At 42.3% G+C, this 22,451-nt stretch overlaps 2 protein-coding genes across 4 annotated transcripts in view; both read left to right on the top strand.

Moving 5' to 3' along the window:
* LOC135205693 (protein sel-1 homolog 1-like) overlaps positions 1-22,451 on the top strand; it is a 337,811-nt gene that overhangs the window by 165,768 nt on the left and 149,592 nt on the right. The gene's annotated exons all lie outside the window — the stretch shown is intronic.
* The window catches only part of LOC135205689 (tubulin-specific chaperone D-like), a 99,286-nt gene that overhangs the window by 34,600 nt on the left and 42,235 nt on the right, over positions 1-22,451 (top strand). For all 3 annotated transcript variants that reach the window (XM_064236608.1, XM_064236606.1, XM_064236607.1), the window contains exons 4-8: positions 4,642-4,826; positions 5,376-5,514; positions 5,952-6,162; positions 6,293-6,512; positions 7,607-7,755. In XM_064236608.1, coding sequence (XP_064092678.1) covers positions 4,642-4,826; positions 5,376-5,514; positions 5,952-6,162; positions 6,293-6,512; positions 7,607-7,755 — 904 coding nt within the window. The remainder of the gene's footprint in view (positions 1-4,641; positions 4,827-5,375; positions 5,515-5,951; positions 6,163-6,292; positions 6,513-7,606; positions 7,756-22,451) is intronic.

Genomic DNA, 22,451 nt, shown 5'->3' with positions numbered 1-22,451 from the left:
TTCCTCTAGGAAGACTGCATCTTCGTCCTCTTCATTGTTCCTAAGGAGATCATGGAATTGGAAGACGGGACTTCTCTCCGACAGTTTTCTTCCTTCCAATGGAGATGAAACCACCACCTGCAATGGTGGTTGTCCCCTCTAAAAGAGAACAAGGGAATTTCTCTGGAAGTTCCGAACCCAAGCCGAGTGTTATATTCAGACGCATCGGAGAAGGGTTGGGGAGCAACACTAGGACCGAAGAAGTGTCAGGCACCTGGAAGGCAGCACAGGTGTCCTGGCACATAAATTGCAAATGAACTTCTAAGCAGTTCACTTGGCTCTAAAGTTCTTCGAACCTTTTGTGGCAAACAGTGTGGTCCAAGTGAATGTGGACAACACTACCGCCCTGTCCTACATTCGGAAGCAAGGAGGAACACACTCCTTGTTCCTATACGAAATAGCAAGAGATCTGCTACTTTGGACCTCCCAGAGGAACATCTCCCTCCTGACAGGATTTGTTCAGGGTACGAGAAACGTCAGGGCGGACAGACTGAGCAGGAGGAAGAAGCCAGGTCCTTCACACAGAATGGACCCTTCATTCAGAGGTGTGTCAGAGTCTTTGGGATCTTTGGGGCACTTCTCATGTAGATCTGGTTCGCCACATTCCTTTCCAAAAGGCTGGAAGTCTTTTGCTCAGTGGTGGAAGACCCAAGAGCTCTCGTGGTCGACGCCTTCCTCTGCTAGACTGGTCTCTGTAGACGTGTACGCTTTTCCCCCTTTCAAAATCCTGGGGCAAGTGTTGAGAAAGTTTGTAGCGTCCAACGGGACAAGAATGACCCTGATAGCCCCGTTTTGGCCAGCACAAGATTGGTTTGCAGAGGTGCTGGACGTGGATCAGTAGACTTCCCCAGATCCCTTCCAAGAAGGATGGATCTTCTCAGACAGCCACACTTCGAGAGGTTTCATCAAAACCTCCCCGCTCTCGCGCTGACTGCCTTTCGACTATCGAAAGACTTGTCAGAGCGAGGGGGTTTTCTCGCGAAGCTGCAAGCGCTATCGCTAGAGCCCGCAGAGCTTCCACTAGACGAGTCTATCAGTCTAAGTGGGAGGTTTTTAGAAGGTGGTGTAAGTCTTAAGAAGTTGTCCTCCTCCAGTACCTCTATAACCGAAATCGCTGATTTCCTTTTGTTCCTGAGAGAGGTCTCTCACTTATCTGTATCGACTCTCACAAAGGGATAAAGAGGATCGCTTTCGGCAGTCTTCAGAAAACAGAGGCCTAGAGACTGCTGATAATAAAGATCTGCACGACTGATTAGATCGTTTGAAACGACAAAATCAAAGGAACTAACTCCTCCCAGCTGGAACCTGGATGTAGTTCTCAAGTTCCTTTCGTCTGACAGATTCGAGCCTCCTCATTTAGCTTCGTTTAGGGATTTAACGAGGAAATGCTTGTTCTCCTATCTTTGGCGACAGCAAAAGAGTTGGTGAACTTCACGCCCTTGAAGATGAAGTCGGCTTTAACAGAGACTCGGCCTTCTGCTCGTTTAGAACACTTTTTCTAGTGAAAAATGAAACCCCTCGAATCCTGGCTCAAGAGATTCGAGATTAAAGTGGCTTATCGAGTCTAGTAGGTAGAGAAACAGAAAGGTCTCTTTGCCCTGTAAGAGCCTTGAAGTTCTACTTACAAAGGAAGAAACAAATGGGATGGCTCTAGGAGCAAAGTCTTTTGGGTTGTTCGATTAAGGACCCCCAACAAGAATCATGTCTAAGAACGCATTAGCTTTCTTCATAAGGAGCGTCATTACAGATGCTCAAACAAGTTCTGTCCTGACGGACTCTTTTCCGCTTTTAAGAGTAAAAGCTCATGAAGTTAGAGCAGTGGCGACGTCTCTCTCTTTTCAGAAGAATATGTCGCTAAAGAAAATCATTGATACGACATATTGGAGGTGCAATTCGGTATTTGCATCTCACTATCTTAAAGACGTTCGCGTGACCTACGAGAAATGTTTTTCTCTGGGGCCTTTCGTATCGGCGGATACGATACTGGGTACGGGAGCAAACACCAATCCTTAACTTATATCATACCTTCTACTAGATATGTTCTAGATTTCTGCTGACAAAGAGGGCTCGGTGCTGCACTGGCGGCCAGTCACTGTTGTTCAGGTAAGGAACTCTTGTGATATCTTTTAGAGGAGTATTAAAATTTTTTTGAGAATTTTTGTATGAATGCGTATTAGTTTCGAGTTATGGGTTGTTTGTAATGAGTTCGGGGATAACTCAGAACAATTCTATATACTAACATGGTGTTAGGATCAGGTGGTCGGGATTGGTTGTGCTCCTTCATAAGGTGTGTTGTCATAGAAGTGGTCCAGTACCCATTGACAAAGTCCTTTCAGGCTCTGCTGAGTTAGCGGTTCATATACCCATCGGCAGACCCACAAGAACTCTTAGCCATAGATCACATATCTCGCTAAAGTCTTGAGGTGATGCAGACTACCGGGCTACAGCCACGAAGTCTACCACCTATCAGGTAGGAACCAAGGTTTTTCTTTTATACCTACAACATATGTTGTTTACCTGTCTATTCCATATTAGCTGTCTCTTACCCTCCACCAAAGGGTGCCAATCAGCTAAGTATATATCTGACAGGTAAGTTCATTGTATGAAAATGATATTGTTATAATACAATAAAGTTTCATACATACTTACCTGGCAGATATATACGATAAATGGCCCACCCAGCCTCCCCGCAGGAGACAGGTGGAAGAGAGAAAATATGATAGAAAACGGGAATGGTTCCTAGTCCTGCCGCCCAGGGCAGGCAGGTAGATCACCTGACCTACCGGTAGCGAGTGGCGCGAAATTTGAATTTCTGTCGGGGACGACGGAGTCTTAGCTAAGTATATATCTGCCAGGTAAGTATGTATGAAACTTTATTGTATTATAACAATATCATGTTACTTCATATCACTTAAGGGGGCCGGCCGGAACCCATATATATGGAGGTATAGGGCGAAAAATGCAAAGTCATAAAAAAATTCATGGAGCTTCATATGGCAATTGAGAATACGTATACGAAATATTTCGTCAAAATTCCTCTTACTTTCGTAGTTACAGGGTAATTAGTTAACGTAACTCAATAAGCCTAAAACATTGATCCATACAAGAAAATGCAATATTTCCTCTTTTATTGTAAATTTGATAATTATTGTCAAAGAAATTGGGGGAGAAATGGCATTCTGTAGACATTCCCCGAGTCGAGAAGGAGACCAGGCTCAGCTACCAAGCTCCAGTCCTGATTTAGTGCGATCACAGACTTTGAGTAGTCTACACGTTCCATTTCACCTCTGACATACGCCTGCTTTTACGTATGTTTATGTATGTTTCGGCAAGAATTTCATCATGCCAATGAGGAAAAGACAAGGAAAACATCTCGCTAACATACAGACAAAGAAAAATCGCTCAAGTATTATTACAGAATATCATAATATATGCGTAGTTAGTGAAAAGAGAGGGGAGGGTTGCTTAGTAACGCCCCCGTCTTGCTTGACAGCACACGTCACACTGTGCACCAAGGCTACGATCTTTGAGCAAAGAGATCTTCATTTATGATAAATAACAAAGTTTTGGTTTTTTTAAAACCCAAAATGGAATATGAAATTCATAATAATCATGATTTATTAAATTGTCTTTGTAAAAAAAGAGTACGCCTTCGAGTTTCACCTCTTGACATTCTTTGCATTACGTTGTTTATCTTTGTTTCGGGCAAGAATCATCATGCCAAAGAGGAAAATACAAGGAAAAACATCTCGCTAACATACAGAAGAAGAAAGTTCGCTGTAATAAGCCGAGTTAGTGAAGGGGGGAGAGAGAGTTGCGTAGGAAGGAGTGCCCCATCTTGCCTCAAGCAGTGCCCCAGGCTGTGATATATGAGCAAAGGGATCATCATTTATAATTAAATTATGATAATTAAAATAGTTTTGGTTTATTAATCACAAAAAGAAATATACATTATAATAATCATTAGTATTTACATTGTCTTTATAGAAATACGAAGGAAAACTTTGAACGCCCGTATCTCAAAACTATACTTATTGACCTTCAAAATCTATCTTCTCACTTAGTTTTAAAGCTATAACATTGGAATTTGGTATATAACTCAGAAAGACATTATAGAACAATCAAATAGAGCCCTTTTTTCCAATTTTTGTTTCGTATTTTTTATATAAATTTTTTTCTCCTGATTTATAGGGTTTATTTTTTTACCATATTGAAAAATTCATATCTTGCCCAAAAAATGACTTTTAGAAAAAAAACTCCTTTCGATGGAGGTCTACATCAGGTCTATATATGGTAGTAATCCCAGGTCTTAATATTAAATATCAAGGGAGGAGATAGAATTTGAAAAATGGTATTTTCGGGATAAATCGCCCTGGCGTCACAAAACGAAGGTCAGAGGCGAAAATCATATGCGGTTGGAGATGTCCCAAGTCACCTTATTAAGTGGTATGAATATCAAAGTCCTGTCCTTAAAAAAGGGCATTAGCCGGCCGGCTCCTTTAAGTTCTTGAATACTTTACCACTCAAAGTACTGAAATAATACGCTGTTCTAAATAATGATTTGGGTTTTGCTCCAAAGTTATTTTTCTCTCCCATTGTCAGGTAAATGATTTGATTCCTGTGTTGGAGATGATGGAATGTGAAGAAGAAGCCAAAGACTTCTATCGATGTTTCGTTCTTCTTCTGTGGCTTTCAATTATCGTTTATATGCCATTCAATATGAAGGGCTTTGATGCCACAGTCAAGAAATCACCTGCTCAGTCAGCATCCCCTACAGTAGTAGAAAGGTTGGTTTTTCATAGGATTAGATATTTAATATTGAATTTTGTGGTTAGGTACCTCCTTAGTTCATAGCTTCTCAGTATATATGTGGTACAACCTAACTTGTATCTGTTTTGACGTGGGTATTAAATTGCCATGCTGTATTTAAATGAAATAGAAATTATTTGGATTACTGTGCAAGATATTTCCATGGTAACTCTTGTGATTTAAATAACTATAAAGATTATTAGTAATAAGGAGAATATTCATCACCAGATCTCATTTTACATGTCATTATCTAGCTGAAAGTAAATTGTGGTGCAGGCTTTGATAAATTGCGTATTCTTCCTTTGAATTTTCATTGCTATTATATTAATTGGTATTATTTGATTCTACTGTTATGTACTCAGAACAATTCCACGGTATTGTGAAGCGCAATAGAAGAGCTGCGAACAAAAGTGTTAGATGTGGATTTATGTATTGTTAATAATAATTTTAGTTTAATAGACATGATGATATGCCAGGTCTTCTGGAGGTTCATTGTACCTTGAATTAATTTGAGTGCATATTTACAGGCTCATGAGTGTAATCAAGACACATCTGAAGTCTTCTCAGCAGTCACGCGAGATGGCTGCCTTCGTAGCATCAAAATTTATAACAAGACCTGATTTGAGGGAGAAATATGTACCTGAGTTTTTTTCTTATTGTTTTGATGTAAGTGCTGTGAATGCTTTTAAAAAATTGTAGAGCACACCTGTCATGCCAATTTTGATAGAATGAGTAAATATTTTTCTCTAAAGCCCATAGAATTTTTGTAGTTTCAGTACTTTTGCTAGCTTGATATAAGAAAATGTATGGAGATCAGTTGAACACCTTATGGAAAACTATACCTACTTTTCATAATCTTTTGTGGTTAGTTATGCTGCTCTTAATTAATGTATTTAACACCATTGACTGGCATTCAGATATAGTACATATTAGTTTATTGGGATTAGTGATCCATTTTATTTAGAAGTCAAAATATTGTACCTCATAAATTTCAAGTTTTAACTGCATTAATCTTTTCATTTTTAATTGGCAAATATTTTTTAGTGTAACTCAGTATGTACAAATAAATAAACCCCACTGATTTTTTATATTCCTTTATACAGATTTTGTGTAATGATCAGGATCCAGACATACACAATATTTTCCATAAGCTTGGAGTTTTGCGAGCTCTTGGTTTGATATTCAAACATGGAAAAAGAGAAGAAATGCTTCCATACTCAAAGGGAGCCCTAATGCGTATAATTGAGAGCAAGTCAACCACTTGTATCGATACTCCTGTCCGAAAACTTGCAATGAAACTCATTCAGCGCATTGGTAAGTCTCTCATTCCTATTTTACAATTGAGTTACTGATACATTATATGAAAATATTTTAATAAATGCTGAAAACAGTTTTTACAGTAGAAGTGTTTTTGTTAATGATTCTGTTTACTTGTATTGCCAAGGTCTAACATTCTTGAAGCCCAAAGTTGCCACCTGGCGATATCAGATGGGGAGCAGAAGTTTATCCATCAACATTCAAGGTGCCTCATCTCAGGACGAGTTTAAGAAGGATCTTGAACTCAAGGAGCATTGTGATGATGATGACGATGAAGTTGCTGCAGAGGTTGAAGAAGTTATTGACTGCTTATTACAAGGATTAAAGGACAAGGACACTATTGTCAGGTCAGTATTTCATCATTTCATTTTCTCTTCAAGGTTCTGATAGGATAAAGCAAATGTCCATTTCCATTTTGTTAAGAATACTGCTTGGGAGGAGTATTGTGCTCTTTCATGAATTGAGGTTTCCTTTGGAATGTTGTTGTGTATTACAGCATGTATATTTGTACTATGGTACAATGAATTGCTAATTGGTTGTAATTTACACTATATAAAAAGAGTTTTACACTTTTAATAGGTAATTGTTGTTTATCACACATACAGGAAGTTATATATTGTATCATTAGTATTGTTTGTATATGTATTTGAATTTCCTTTGCATTTTGTAAATTAAGGTTTTCCTCCTACATTTTGTCCTTTTTTTCTTTTTTGAGGATTTCCAAGATCCTAATGTGGTTTTAATCTAGGGGACATAGCACATCGAAGTATAAAACTCCATTTCATAATTCCACAAATCTTGACCTTAGTGATGATTAATTTGTCATAGGAATTTTTTATTTAGATCTTGTGATACTTGCTGCTGATTTTGCTATTTGATATAGAGCTAAAAATACATAAAACAAAATGAGGACTAAGTAAAAATATATATGAGCTGTTCTAATAGAAGACCAAAAATTGAAAAAGTAGAAGTGGAAATCCTGTGCTGTGGTGTGACTTTAGAACTCTGGGAAGCAAGTACTGTATTTGGTGCCTTGGATTGAAATAAGTGGGATAGTTAATTCTTACTGTGTTTTAATAAGTAATAATGTGCAAAACCAGCTAAATATTGTTTTTGTCAGAAATTGTTTTTCAGTCCGAGGTCCTGTTCTGATGGCTAGCACTTGTTTTTAAATCTGAGTTACCTTCCATTGAGTGAAGTTATCCTCTAGATAGGTATTTGGATGTATTAGCTTTTGTTATGCTGGATATCTATTGCTTCCTTTGGATCCAATTGAAATATATGTTAGATGAATCCAACTATTTGCGGAATCTAACTATTCATGGGGGATCTGATATGTATCCCCCACGAATACGGGGGAGACCACTGTACCCCTATTGAGTTTGTGATTCTTTGCAATTGTAAATACAGTATATACTTAAGATGTATGGCATCCTTACAGGTGGTCTGCAGCTAAAGGAATTGGACGTGTAACAGGACGCTTACCTCAAGAATTTGCAGATGAGGTTGTTGGAGCAATTTTAGACAACTTTTCAACAAGGGAGTCAGACAAAGCATGGCATGGGGGATGTTTAGCATTAGCAGAGCTAGGTAAGGTCTTCTTATAATTTCTTTTCCTTTTTTGACAAAAGAATGATTCAAGAATTGCTTTACTCTTCACTAAACGTTATTAAAGAATTGCAGAATGAATTACTACCTTCTTTGTTGAATGGAAAATAAGGAAGTTAGAACGGTACGAATGAGTTTCTATATTATATTAGTGGAGTATTTTGTATTAACTGTACACTGCCGTAACTTCTGACTATGAATTACGGTTTTGTTATATGAATCCTGTGTAGAAATGATTTTTTAATACTATGATAATAAATCCTTCTAGGTTTGTGCTAGCAGGGCTAGGAAATCAATAAAGGTCCTCAAGAGTAGTACACAGTGATGTATTTTGGAAACTTAAAATATTCAGCCTGGAAATTTCATATTGAAAAATTTAGTGTTTCCTCACTCAGTATCATTGAGGTAGACAGGAGAGACTTACAACAACTTATCTTACTTTAAAGTTTTTGTAGGAAAGGTACCTCAGTAGAAATTGCTCATAAATGTATAATACTTTAAAAAAAAAAGTTTGTTCATGAAACTTACCTGTCAGATATATATATAGCTGTATTTTCTGAAGTCCGACAGAATTTTAAAAACTTCCGACACGCAGTGGTCGGCCAGGTGGTTAGTACCCATTCCAGCCGCTGGGAGGCGGGATCAGGAACCATTCCCATTTTCTATTCATAATTTTTTCTTTTTTGCCAGGTGCTGGAAACACCTGTGCCAGTACCTCCGTCTTAGATTTTGGAAACTTCATTGCCCGCTAAGTATCCTAATTGTCTTTTGTTAATTTATTTGACTTGGATTTGTGGCTAGGCATACGCTATCTTAAATTGATTTGAATTTGATCATTTTTGCATAAGATATCTGAATTCTAGTTAGGCTAGTTTCAGAGGGTGTTGTCTGCAAAGATAGGGTGTGGCTACCGAAAGCTTCGGTAGATCCGCACTGGTATGCACGGGGGGTATGAGTCCTTGCTTCTTTGTTGAGATTTGTCATGTAAGGAGTGTGAGACTTTGTCAAATTCCGTAAGGAAAAACGTTATGATCGTATGTACGCAATTAATCAGTAAACAAAAGTCAGGGTAGTGAACCTGCTAACCTTCCTGTAGACTTTTTTTTGTTTTTGCCTAACCCTGTAGTATGGCCTACGGGTTATGAATATTGTTATGTATTTCGCTGGCCTTGAGAGAGGCTATATACGTAAACGGAATAATTGAAGGAAGACAAGTTGAAATTAATTGAACTTACCGTAAAACTGATTATTATTGATAATTTCTTTAGAGGAAAAGGTCGCCAGAAAACTCAGCTCGTTACTTTACAGCTATTTATTTACAAAAAGGCCCGTGCTGGCCTGGAGAAAAGGTAAATGATATTGGCCCCCGCGTTGGGGCTTATAATCTCTCATTCAATTCAAGCTGATTTTCATTCACTTGGGGTAATGCACACTTGCGGGCAGAGAGACGGCACGTGACTCATGGAATCTGGAAAAGAATCCCAGATTAAACGAGATAAAAGAAAAAAATGACTTCTTGCTTTGATTAATTAATTCTCTAATACTGGGGAGAAGGAACTTTTAGTGGTTTCACTGAAGTATGCAATGACTCCATTGGTCTGGGACGATCACACAAGGGGAAGCATGCGGCCATGAGGCAGTGAGAGGGGAACAAAGGATGAATTCCTTTTGTTGCTGGAAATTGAATTGGGAGAATGAGGGGATCAAAATGATAATAGGTGATAAGGGAGAGACTGGCAATATGCTGTTCCACAAGACGTACCTGGATGTCGTGTTCAGTGTGGACCTTTGTAGAAAATGTGGCTCTTTGTAGAAAAGCATGGGCCCCCCTTTGTCTTGAGGGCCTCAGGGTCAATGGCGGCCGCCACCTCCACCTCCCCACCCTGGATAGGCCTAAATAGGAAGGCAAGGGTAATTTGACCTCTGTCCACGAGATTCCAACGTCTCGCAGCAGGCCGAATGAGACAGAATTCAGGTGGGTTGCTTGGGTTGGAAGTCAGCTTAACCCCCCACGATCAAGGCAAATCCTGGAAAACAAACACACAGCCAGCAGAGGGGTCACAGGAAAGAGAGCTTAAGATATAGGTCTAAGAAGTACCAATCTGCCTACATCCTTCCCTTTTGAGATACGTCCCTAAAGCTGACAAAAGACACTTTTCCCCCAACTGGGGAATCCCCTATCTCTGGCTGGCGGGTTTTGGTTTCCCGCGTTTCCTAAAAATCAGCTGATATTCTAAAGAAATGGCTGCCGTTTTCCAAATCAAATTAATTAATTAATTGCGGGGTAGACGAACGATCTATAAACGTCACAATATGTCTGCGAGAGGTGATCGCTCTCCTTCATTGTTGTGAAGAGTGCTACTTCTGTTATTGTTTCTCATAACCCTGTAATGTTGCCTTTGGGCCCTAAACAGTGTCTGTAGAGGTTATTGCCCTTTCTCTAATACTCTTTCGATTCGTATCTTAGAATCGAAAGTGCTTGCTTTAGAGAGCAATAGTGAAGTGGCTAAGTGCAGTGACAGTGCCCCTTGTGTAGTGGAGGGTGCGTCAGATCGGCCTTAATTTTTTTTTTTTTTTTTTTTCGCCTCTAGGCCGGGACCTCTGCTTGACTCCCAGGACCCAGGGCGAGAGAGCATGTCGAAAGCCGAAGGAGGGTTACGAGGAACCCCACCGATCTGGCGTGCCTTCCGGCAGTTTCTGATGAAATCCCCAGACTGCCTAAGTGCGATGCACATGCACGAATCCTGAAGGATTGCTTCTCGTCCTCCGAAGCGTCCTCCCCGCGCAGGGGTTGGAGCTTTCGGAAGGACTCGCGCCCTCTAAATAGAAGCTTTATAGAAGAGGACGCTTCATGTCCTCTCTCTCTCGTTATGCGTTCCAGTGAGAAGCAAGAAGGCGAACGTCGCCTGATCACGTGTACGTCTTTCCACCGAGAAATATGAAAAAGAAGTCTTAGTAGCAGGATGCTTTTGAGAGCGGACGTCCGAGCTTTGTTACTGTGAGTTAATAAGAAGGCGTTCCCTCGCCCTCGTATTCTCACACGATCAAACCCTTCTCCTGAAAACTGTTTCGTGCAGTCGGATTTTCTCTCCGAGTTGTATCTCGCTTTTCCCTGAAGGCAGTTTCTTTCGCTTGTTTTGACGCCTGTCAGGAGCGTGACGCTTTTCTGCACGCTCTTTTGACCCTCGGCTTGGACGGGACGTTCGGATGGACGCCAGGCGCGCGCGGTGGTGCACGCCAAGCGCGCACCAGTGGACGCCGAGCGCACGCCAGTCGGATACCGAAAGGCTGTGCGCGCCAGCGCTCGCCAGTTGGACGCCCGAAGCGTGCTCGCTGGATCCGCCAAGTGGAACGACCGAGCAACGCGCGCCAGCGCACGCCAAGGTGTGTGCCTGGTTGAACGTTTCTGTTGAACTCTTCAAGCTCTTGTTTACGATTTGGGCCTCAAGAATTTTCATACATTCAACTTACCTGTCAGATATATACATAGCTATCGACTCCGTCGTCCCCGGCAGAAATTCAAATTTCGCGGCACTCGCTACAGGTAGGTCAGGTGATCTACCGCCCTGCTCTGGGTGGCACGACTAGGAACCATTCCCCGTGTTTTCTAATCAGATTCTCTCTGTCGCCGGTAGTATCAACATGTTGTTACTTCCTCCTGACTGGAATTCTTTTTTCAACACGCTTTGATATTCTTTCGACTGATTTTTGGTGACGTACTTGGATCGTGTTTGGCATTCGCTATCGTGGACTGTTTTTTGGACTTCGCTTTGGATTTTCGTGAATATGTCTGATTCTAGTGTTAGCTTCAGAGTGTGTGAATGAGGGCTGTAAGGTGAGGATTCCGAAAGCTTCGGTAGATCCTCACACTACATGCAGTGGTTGTAGAAGGGTTGAATGCTCAATTGAGAATACGTGTAACGAGTGTGAGAGATTGATGTGCGCAAGAATGGAAGAATCTGACTTCTTACTTGAAGAAGTTAGAGAAAGATAGAGAGAGGAAGGCGGCTTACAAAAGCCGGAAAATGTTTAGTGGTTCTGTAGCTTCTTCTTCTTCTCATAATTATGCCCATTCTATTTCAGCCCGTTCACAAGTTAATCCCTCTGATTCCGCCTCAGAAATAGCGGAACTCAGAGCTTCCCTTCAAAAAATGCAAGAAAAAATGGAAGCATTGGAAGGTAAGAGAAGTGAATGTGGTTTCTCGAGTGATGTTAGTGTCCCCAGTGTAGTGGAGGGGGCGTCTGGTCGTCTCTGCGACGCTCCCAGGCCTAGACCTCTTCCAAGCTCCCTGGCCCAGAGGAGAAGGAAAGTCGAAAGCCTTACGGGGGTCGTGGAGAATCCCCAACGATCAGGCGTCCCTTCGGCAGAATCTTATACATCTCAGACTGCCAGGGACAGCTATAGGAAAAGCGTCCTTCGTGAGTGCTTTTCATCATCTAGTTCGCCTTCTCCGAGAAGAGGATGGAAGGAATCGAAGCTTTCACGTCCGCTGAAAAGGAATTGGAAAGAACCTGAGCTCAATTCTAGCCCCGAGCACTTCTCTGAAGAGGATGCGCCTTCGGTAATCAAGAAAGCTAGAAAGGAGTTAGATCCTTGGAATGTAAAAGACTCTCGAGCGCCTTCCAGATCTCCTTCTCCTGATTCGAATGAGCCTTCGACCAGGAAAATTTTGATGAATGTGCAGGAGCAATTAGCGTCTTTGGTAGGAGTACTTTCTAAGAGCCTACTCGTAAAAAGGATGACAGGCTTCCGATTAAGAGATCCAAATACCGATCTCCTGTCGGGCGCGACGAAACCCTCCAGGGGAGTTGTCGCACAAGCGGCCATCTCTGGGGGAGCGGTGCGTTAGGCAGGCGAGACGTGGGAAAGGAAGTAATTCCTGCCAAGCGTCCTCTGGCGCCAACTAGGAGCCAGGCGCCAAGTGAGGGCGCAAAAGAGCCTGACTTTACTGTTAGATCGTTCTAGGCCAGTTCTTCATCCAAGCAACAAGAGCCAACTGGAGAAGAGAGAACTCCTGATAGGAGTAACGCGCCCGCTAAGCGCAATATACTTGCCATTCGAAAGGCGCATTCCATGAGCGTACTCCTGCCAAGCCACAGGAGTATTCGGAACTAGATGCGCCTTCCATGGGTCAGGAGTATTCGGAAAGAGATACTCCTGCCAGGCGCCTTGAGTACTCTGACCTCGATACTCCTCCCAGGCGCCAGGAGTATTCTAGACTTTTTACTCCTACCAGGCGCCAGGAGTATTCGAAGCGCGATGCGCCTACCAAGCGCCAGGAGTATTCTGAGCTTAATACTCCTAACAGGCGCCAGAGTATTTGGAGCGAGATGCGCCTACCAGACGGCAGGAGTATTCGAAGAGTGTTTTACGACTGTCAGGCGCCAGGAGTATTCCAAACAGGATACTCCTACCAGGCCCCAGGAGTATTCTCAGCGAGATACTCTGCTAAACGCCAGGCGCATTCTCCTCATGAAGAGCTTGACATCCGACAGGAGTCTAACAGGCGTAAAGCAGTGATACGGGACTCGCCTCATGATAAACGTAAGGAGAGAGTTACTCCTAGCCCCTCTCCTAATAGAGAAGTGCTTCTTCTTCGTAAAGGAAGAAATCAAGAGAGGAGACAGGGGAGGGAAGGGAGCCGTTTCTCCTTCCGATCCTATTAATTTAGATGACGTCTCGGAGGACAAAGTTACTAACAGAGAAGGGCTTTCGAATTACAAAGTTCTTTCTGCTCTTCTCTTAGAAAAGAATGTGGAGATGCATTGACTCCAGCCGCTCCTCCTTCTCCTCGCTCTCTATTTTCAAGTACGAAGGCACACAAGTCTTCATCTTTCCTGAAAATGAAGCCGGCCATATCCATGAAAAGGGCCTTACAATCTCTTGACTCCTGGATCAAGACTAAGGAGTTAGGAAGGACGATCTTTTGCATGCCTCCCGCTAAAACTAAGGGGTAGGAGAGGCATATGGTAACGAAAACGGGAGAAATATGGGATTGTCTCTGCCCGTTTCAGCTGAATCGGACTTCCTCCAGTCTCGTAGACTCGTCGAGGAGACATGCCTTAAATTCAGCGAAAGCAACATGGGTCTTTCGGAATGGACCATCTCCTCAGGGACTTTTTCATACCTTAGAAGTATTTAACTTCCTAGATCGGTCCCTTGGGGTTATTGCTAAGAAGTCCCATGAAAAAGAACAACTAAGCCCTGAAACCCTGCATAGCATCCTTACATGCATCGATAAGGCGGTTCAAGATGGATCGGCCGAAGTGTGCTCCCTCTTCGGTGCGGGAATACTAAAGAAGAGAGCGGTTTCATAGTGCCTTTCTCACTAAGGCCGTCTCGCCTTCGCAGAGATCCGCTTTGCTGTATGAGCCTCTCTCTGAACATTTATTTCCTTCGCAGTTGGTGAGAGACATTGCCCATTCGCTAACTGAGAAAGCCACTCAAGATCTTTTAAGGCAATCCTCAAGGAAAAATAGACCTGTGGCTAGTGAGGAAAAGAAAGCCTCTAGGCCAGCTCAACAACAGCAGCCCTTTCGAGGAGGCCCTCAGGCTAGATCCATCGTCAGAAGAAAGTCAACGGAAAAAAGGGGAAGATCTGCCTTCCGTCCCTTTAAGAAGGAAAGGGAAAATGAGAAATCTTTCCTCCAGACACCTGTAGGAGCCAGGTTACAATTCTTTGCGGAGCATGGGAAGACATAGGATCCGATCCTTGGTCGATGTCAATAATCAAGAAGGGTTATTATATCCCATTCAAGGACAGGCCCCCATTGACAACATCACCGAGGGAACTGTCAGCCAGATACAGGGGACCCTGTTCTGATGGGATACTCTTCGTCAAATGGTGGAACAGATGTGGGACAAAAGAGCAATAGAGCTGGTTCTGGATCAAAGCTCCCGGGGTTGGGGTTTTACAATCGCTTGTTTCCTCGTAGCGAAAGCCTCGGGGGGATGGAGACCGGTACTGGATGTAAGTTCGCTGAACAAATTCGTACAACAACAGAAGTTCAGCATGGAAACGAAACGGTCTGCCTCAGTACTTGCAGCTCTCCGTCAAGGAGATTGGATGGCGTCCCTAGATCTTCAAGACGCATATTTCCACGTCCCGATTCACCATTCGTCGAGGAAGTACCTTCGTTTCATGTTCGAGGGAAGGATCTATCAGTTCAGGGCCCTGTGTTTCAGGCCTTTCTACGGCCCTCCCCAAGTCTTTACAGACTTGATGAAAAATGTGTCAAAACACCTTCACATGAAAGGGATAAACGTTTCCCTATACAGGCGGTCCCCGGGTTACGACGGTTCCGGCTTACGACGTTCCGAGGTTACGACGCTTTTTCTTAAATATTCAATGGAAAAATCCGTCCTGGGTTACGACGCTTGTTCGAGGTTACGACGCTGACGCTTCCGACGCTCCGAGTTAACGACGCTTTTAAAAAACTCATACTATGATAAAAATCCTTTATAGTTTAGCACAGTATATTAATAAAAATAAGTTTCTGGTTAGATTACAACAAAAATTTTGAGGTTATGATGATTTTCGACACTTTTATGTCGTATTTTTCTATGTTTTTTAGTGACGCCTCATATGTCGGTAACTAGTTTCCGAGCGAATGAATACCATACTAGCTTGCGGTGCGCAAAGTTTACATATAACAGTCCAAAAGCACAAATAATGAAAAAAATCATTGCTTGTTTCCAGTAATAATAACAAAACGAAGTTTCTGGTTAGATTACAATGAGAGAGAGAAGAGAGAGAGTGAGAGACGAGAGAGAGAGAGAGAGAGAAGGAGAGGTGTCTTCCGACGCTCCGAGTTAAGGACAGAGAAGTGTTCGTTTCGTTAAACGGCCTCTGACTCATGCAGTAAAATGTTTTGTTGATACTAATAATATAAGCCTATTTAAAGATACGTTTACTTTAATTAGTCTATATGATATGTAAATAGTAATCAACTGTTCTTGTAGCCTCAAGATTTGGCAAAATCGAAGTATCCAAAGATAGACAGTTATCCAGTAACACTGGAACCTTGACATACGAATTTGTAATTTGTTCCGTTACCATCGTCGTATTATCAAAACAGTTGTATCTCAAAGCATTTTTTTCCCATTTAAAATAATGTAATATGTTATTTAATCCGTTCTAGCGGTATGAAACCACACCTAAACACAGCTAAATTACATATAATATACACAATTTATACACAAATAAACGAGTAATAACACACATAATGATAAAATAACATAGCAATGTGATAAATGATAATAAATGTTAATAAAATCAATTAAAAAAAAGAAAGGAATTTTACTTACCACAACGAAAGATGACGTGAGGCCAGTAGGGGGAGGAGGTAGGGAAGGGTGGCAGGGAACGATTTGTTCTCTTTTTATTTACGTATGTACACTAATAACTACGTAATAAACACAAATGAAATAACATTGCTAAACTAATTTTTTATTTTTTTATTTTAATCAGTTTGTAGTTTAGAAATAATGGTGATGCCTTTGGAAGGTTTTATGCTTTGCTATAATTTCATGTTTTGCTTCCATCGAAATCATTTTCTTGGGTTTTTTCTTATCACCTGCTTTGTCTTTAGCTTTGAGACCCATGGTTAATAATAAAATAGACAAAATAACACGAAAAATAGCCGCAAATACAACGAACTAAACAACGACATGCAGCACCAACAAACAAACAGACTGAACGCCATTTATCCGTCGCCTATACAACTAACACTTATCGCAAAATCGTATCTCAAATATTTCGTTGTATATCAAAGCTTATATTTTCGCAAATTTTCTGTTGTATCTCAAAACATTCGTATATTAGGGCAATCGTATGTCAAAGTTCCAGTGTAATTTGATCAGAGAGAGAGAGAGAGAGAGAGAGAGAGAGAGACGCCTTGGCAACAATGGTCACCGTCTCGGGGATTGACGTAACATTTATTTTCTGAACAGATAGGACAGAGAAGTGTTCGTTTCATTAAACGGCCTCTGACTCATAGCAGGAAATGTTTTGTTGATACTAATATATAAGCCTATTTAAAGATACGTTTACTTTAATTAGTCTATATGATACGTAAATAGTAATCAGCTGTTCTTGTAGCCCTCAAGATTTGGCAAAATCACTCCAGGTTGTACATAAAACTTCAAGAATGTAGTGTCACCAGAGGATTACAATAGTTTTTACCTTCAAGAACCAGCATTCTTTTATGAAAATAACTCCAGGTTGTACATAAAACTACAGGAAACAACATGTAGTGTAACCAAAGGATTACAAGAAAGGTTTTTATAACTTTTTATTAGTTTTAAGACATATTTCCAATCGTCGTTCGGCTTACGACGATTTTCGGCTTACGACGCGTCTCAAGAACGGAACCCCCGTCGTAACCCGGGGACTGCCTGTACCTGGACGACTGGCTCATCAGGGCCAGGTCTCAAAAGCAGTGTCTGGAGGACCTGTCAACAATCCTGGAATTGACAAAGACATTAGGATTAATCGTGAACCTCGAGAAATCCAGATGGTCCCCAGCCAGAACGTAGTCTATCTGGGGATTCAGATGGATTCTCGGGGTTTTCGAGTATTTCCTTCTCAAGAGAGAGTAAGGAAAGGCTGTGCCACAGTATTGAACTTCTTAGAGAAAGAGCGTACTTCAGCGAGGGAATGGTTGAGCCTTCTGGGGACCCTTTCCTCGCGAACAGTTCTTTCCTCTAGGAAGACTACATCTCCGTCCGCTTCAGTTCTTCCTGAGAAGCAGTTGGAGTGGGAAGACAGGACAAGCTCTCGGACACGTTTCCAATCTCATTAGAAGTAAAGCAACAATTAAGGTGGTGGTTGACCCCCTTAGAAGAAAACAAAGGAGTATCCTTAGAGTTCGGAACGCAAAACCTGACATTGTTCTCAGACGCGTCGGAGACAGGTTGGGTGCGACTTTAGGGTCCAAGGAAGTGTCAGGCACCTGGTCGGAAGAGCAGGTGTCATGGGCACATAAATTGCAAGGAGCTCTTTGCGATTCACCTCGCGCTAAGGAGCTTCGAGCAGATAGTCAGAGACAAAAGTAATACAGATAAACTCCGACAATACGACCGCTCTGGCTTATGTCAAGAAACAAGGAGGAACTCACTCTCTCGCCCTATACGAACTGGCAAGAGATCTGCTGATTTGGGCAATCAAAGGAACGTGGTTCTTCTAACGAGATTTGTTCAAGGGGAGAGGAACGTGAGAGCGGACAGACTGAGCAGGAGGTTCCAGGTCCTTCCTACAGAATGGACTCCCACTCGGAAGTCTGTCAGACCCATTTGGTATCTTGGGGGAAACCGCAGATAGATCTATTCACCACGTTTCTCTCCAAAAGGATAGATACATTTTGCGCCCTGGTAGAAGATCCCAGGGCTTATGCAATAGACGCCTTTCTCCTGGACTGGTCAGGGCTAGACGTGTACGCTTTTCCCCCATTCAAGATTCTGGGGGAAGTAGTCAGAAAGTTTGTGGCCTCGAAGTGGGAACCAGAATGACTCTGATAGCCCCATATTGGCATCCCGAATTTGGTTCACGGAGGTGATGGGAGTGGACAATGGACTTCCCCAGATCTCTTCCAAAACAGGATAGATCTGCTCAAACAACCCCGCCTCTTCGAGAGGTACCATCAGAAATCTACCCGCTCTTGCTCTGACTGCCTTTCGACTATCGAAAGACTTGTCAGAGCGAGAGGGTTTTTCTCGCAAGGCGGCAAGCGCAATTGCTAGAGCCCGCAGATCATCTACTAGGCGAGTGTACCAATCGATGTGGGAAGTTTTCAGAAACTGGTGCAGGTCGAAGAAGCTGTCCTCTTCCAATACCTCTGTAACCGAAATTGCGGATTTCCTTCTTTTCCTGAGGGAAAAGTCACATCTTTCTGTACCAACAATTAAAGGATACAGAAGTATGCTTTCGTCAGTCTTTAGAAACAGGGGCTTAGACTTGACGAATAATAAAGATTTGCACGATCTCATCCGCTCCTTTGAAACGTCGAAGTCAGTAGAGCCTAGGATTCCGAGCTGGAATTTAGATGTGGTTCTGAAATTTCTGTCCTACGGAAAAGTTCGAACCACCTCATACGGCTTCATTCCGGGATATCAACTAGAAAGTGTATATTTTCTTGCTATCCCTGGCTACGGCTCAAAGGGTCAGCGGTTGCACGCCCTTGAGTCACGAGTTGGCTTCAAAGAAGATTCTGCGATTTGTTTCATTCCAGACTCTTTTTCTTGCCAAAAACGAGAACCCTTCGAATCCCTGGCCTAGGAGTTTCGAGGTAAAAGGACTTACTAGGCCTAGTAGCAGAGAAATAGAAAGATCACTTTGTCCAGTTAGAGCTCTGAAATTCTATCTGGACAGAAAGAAGCGGTTGGGAGACTCACAACATGGTCTATGGTGCTCGGTGAAAGACCCCAAGAGACCTATGTCTAAAAATGCTTTGCCTTCTTTGTTAGAAGTGTAATTACCGAGGCTCATAAGAACTGCCCAGATGACTCTTTTAATCTATTTAGAGAGTAAGAGCTCATGAGGTAAGGGCAATCGCGACATTAATTGCGTTCCAGAGAAATATGTCACTTAAAAATATTTTGGACGCAACCTATTGGAGATGCAACTCAGTATTTGCATCTCTTTATTTAAAAGTAACGTATGAGAAATGTTTTTCTCTAGGCCGTCCGTTTGTGTCAGCACAGACGGTTCTGGGTAAAGGAGAGAGAGCACGATCCTTAAATATGTGTACGTAACCCTCTTGTCAGTTGTGTTCTTGTGTTTCCTGCGCATGGGAGTGTCAGATGTCGCACTGGCGGCCTTCACTTCTCTTCATTAGGAAATCGAGTGACAGCTGACTATTAGAGGGGTACAAAATTGTTGTTTGATTTTGTATGTATGATTTTCGAGTTTGTGGTTGTTTGCTAAGAGTTTGGGGATGACTCTTAACAATCTAGAACTAACACGGGTTAGGAACGGGTGATCGGGATCGGTTGTGTGCTCCTTAAAGAAGGCGTGTTGTCATATAAGCGGATTAGCACCCCTTGACAAATGCAGTTTAGCCCTTTCTCTGCCGAGTAAGTGGATAAGACCCCATCGACAGACCAGCAAGAACTCTTGGCCACAGATCACTATCTCGCTAAGGCTCTTGAGGTGAAGCAGACTCCTGGGCAGTAGCCACGAAAGTCTTCCATCTAATAAGGTAGGAACCAAGGTTTTATTTATACCTACAACATATGTTGTTTACCTGTCTAGTCAGTAAGTTAGCTGTCTCTTGCCCTCCACCAAAGGGTTGTCAATCAAGCTATGTATATATCTGACAGGTAAGTTGAATGTATGAAAATGATATTGTTATGATACAATAAAGTTTCATACATACTTACCTGGCAGATATATACGATTGAAGACCCACCCAGCCTCCCCGCAGGAGACAGGTGGAAGAGAGAATCTGATTAGAAAACGGGAATGGTTCCTAGTCCTGCCACCCAGAGCAGGGCGGTAGATCACCTGACCTACCTGTAGCGAGTGCCGCGAAATTTGAATTTCTGTCGGGGACGACGGAGTCGATAGCTATGTATATATCTGCCAGGTAAGTATGTATGAAACTTTATTGTATCATAACAATATCATTTTTACCTCTACCTTCGGTGATACCTTATACCTCACATGCAAAGAATGTGAAGTAAGCAGTGCTTCGGAGGAAGCTTAAAGTGAACAGACAACTTCGTCTTCGAAACCCAGCAAGACCTCGGGTTTGTGAATTCAAGAAGGTCTCTGTCAATATTATATTGCTTTTCACAAAGGTGGATGGAGTTAAGGAAAGCTCAAGGGAAGATCTCGTTTTCTCTACCGCAGTCAAGACTTTGCGATAAGGCAGTTACGGGTTATGTAAAGGCTCGATGTCCTGCACGTCAGGACTCTCGGCAACGTTCAGTAGGATTCTTGCAAAGGCACTCATCAAAAGGACGCTCTTCAGGAAAGCGCAAGACAGGACTTCCTTTGCCATACTGCCAATAAATTTTAAGCTTTAGCAGGCATTAGTTGTGATACGGTAGAGGAAACTGGTTGGAGAGTTTCTTCCTCTTCCCAGGATAATTTTGCAAGCTTTTTAGCCCATCTGAAAGGGTTTTTCAGATGATAGATTTTTGTTCGGGACTACGCTGCCGAATTGAACATCGTCGTTCTTCCTGCTGTAAGCCCAGTCTCTTAACAGATTCTTGCCCCTTCCTCGTTTGAGACGGGAATCAGAAAAATAAATGCTCGACTTCCTGGATTACGTTTTGTCAATTCAGTGACTTTCCCCCATTGACAATATACTATCGTTTTGTCAAGTAAGTGGGTATCCCCTCATTGACAAAATATCTCTTTGTCCCGTAAATGGGTTAGTTCTCATTGACAAACATCTCATTAACTTGATATTGCGTAAGCGAATAAGCTCTTATTGACAAGATTCGGAAGAGCTCTCATTCGTCATTCGCAGACTCGTACAAGAAAGTAGACTTGTAGACTACGTCAATGAACGCTTATGTCCAATAACATAAGAAGCTTGAGCTGACTGCTTCGATTCTCTTAAGTTTTGTTCATGAAACTTGCCTGCAGATATGTATGTAGCTGTATTTCCGAATTCAGCTATATATATGTCTGCTGGGTAAGTATGAACAAACTTTATTGTGATATAATTTCATATTTTGCCTTGCGTTATTTTACTTCTGGTTGGTTCAAGTCATATACGCTTGCTGTAGTTACCTCTTCGGATGGCAACCGAGAGGCCTATTGTCTATTTTAAGGACATTTAATCGTTACTCCCTGCAGCCTTCCAGGAGTTTCCGATTTATCTTTTACCGTTGTATGGTAGTGTTCTGACGACACAAACGCATCTATATATTTAGCGTTTTCTGTTTCGCTTAAATATACCAGCTTGAGAGTCTTTCTGCTCAAAATAACGGACCTATTTCTTCGTAGAATAGGGTAGCTGGCAACCCAGACATAAAGTTAAGAGACGACGTTCGTAAGCTGCTGGCTGCTGCAGTCCAACCGAGCCAGTAACAGATCGTGCGCTGTCATGCGCGGTAGGTTACGTCTCTCTCTCCTGCGGGATTGACTGACTAACCGTATCTCTGTGCTGGCGGTTACGTCTCTCCTGCGGGATTGACTGACTAACTGTATCTCTGTCCTACAATCACGGACTTTAGCCTAAGATTGAGGGGATTTCTTCTGACGTGAATGAATAAACGTGCATTCGTTTTGCCTTACTAGTTCAATAGAGTTATCTCTTAATCCTTTCGGTGCTCGTTACCGCACGGTATAGAACTACGAGTCTACCGCAACATTGCACTTTTATATGCTCTCCTGCTTAGGCAAAGCGCAGCCTTATTAGGGAAGTAAGCATACTCGGGGAGGGAATGGATGAGCTTGCTGGGACCATTTCCTTCCTGAAGAAGTTTGTTTCCCCGAATAGACTGCAATTCAGACCACAGTTTTTTCCTACAAGGAAACTGAAATATTATTCAAGATCTAGGAATGATTCTGAACATCTCTCAGTGCGTCTATCACCTGAGGTGATAGAAAGAAGGTGCCGGACATCTGGATAGGGTTTCAGATGTCCTGGATCTTAATCTGAATGAAGTAAAAGCGATTCGGTAGTCCCTCCAGTCCTCGAAACGAGTTTTTGGGAACCAGTGG

This window comes from Macrobrachium nipponense, chromosome 24, assembly GCF_015104395.2.
Source record: "Macrobrachium nipponense isolate FS-2020 chromosome 24, ASM1510439v2, whole genome shotgun sequence".
Classification (NCBI taxonomy): domain Eukaryota; kingdom Metazoa; phylum Arthropoda; class Malacostraca; order Decapoda; family Palaemonidae; genus Macrobrachium; species Macrobrachium nipponense.
Note: the sequence above shows the minus strand (reverse complement) of the source record. Positions and strands in the feature narration are given on the sequence as shown.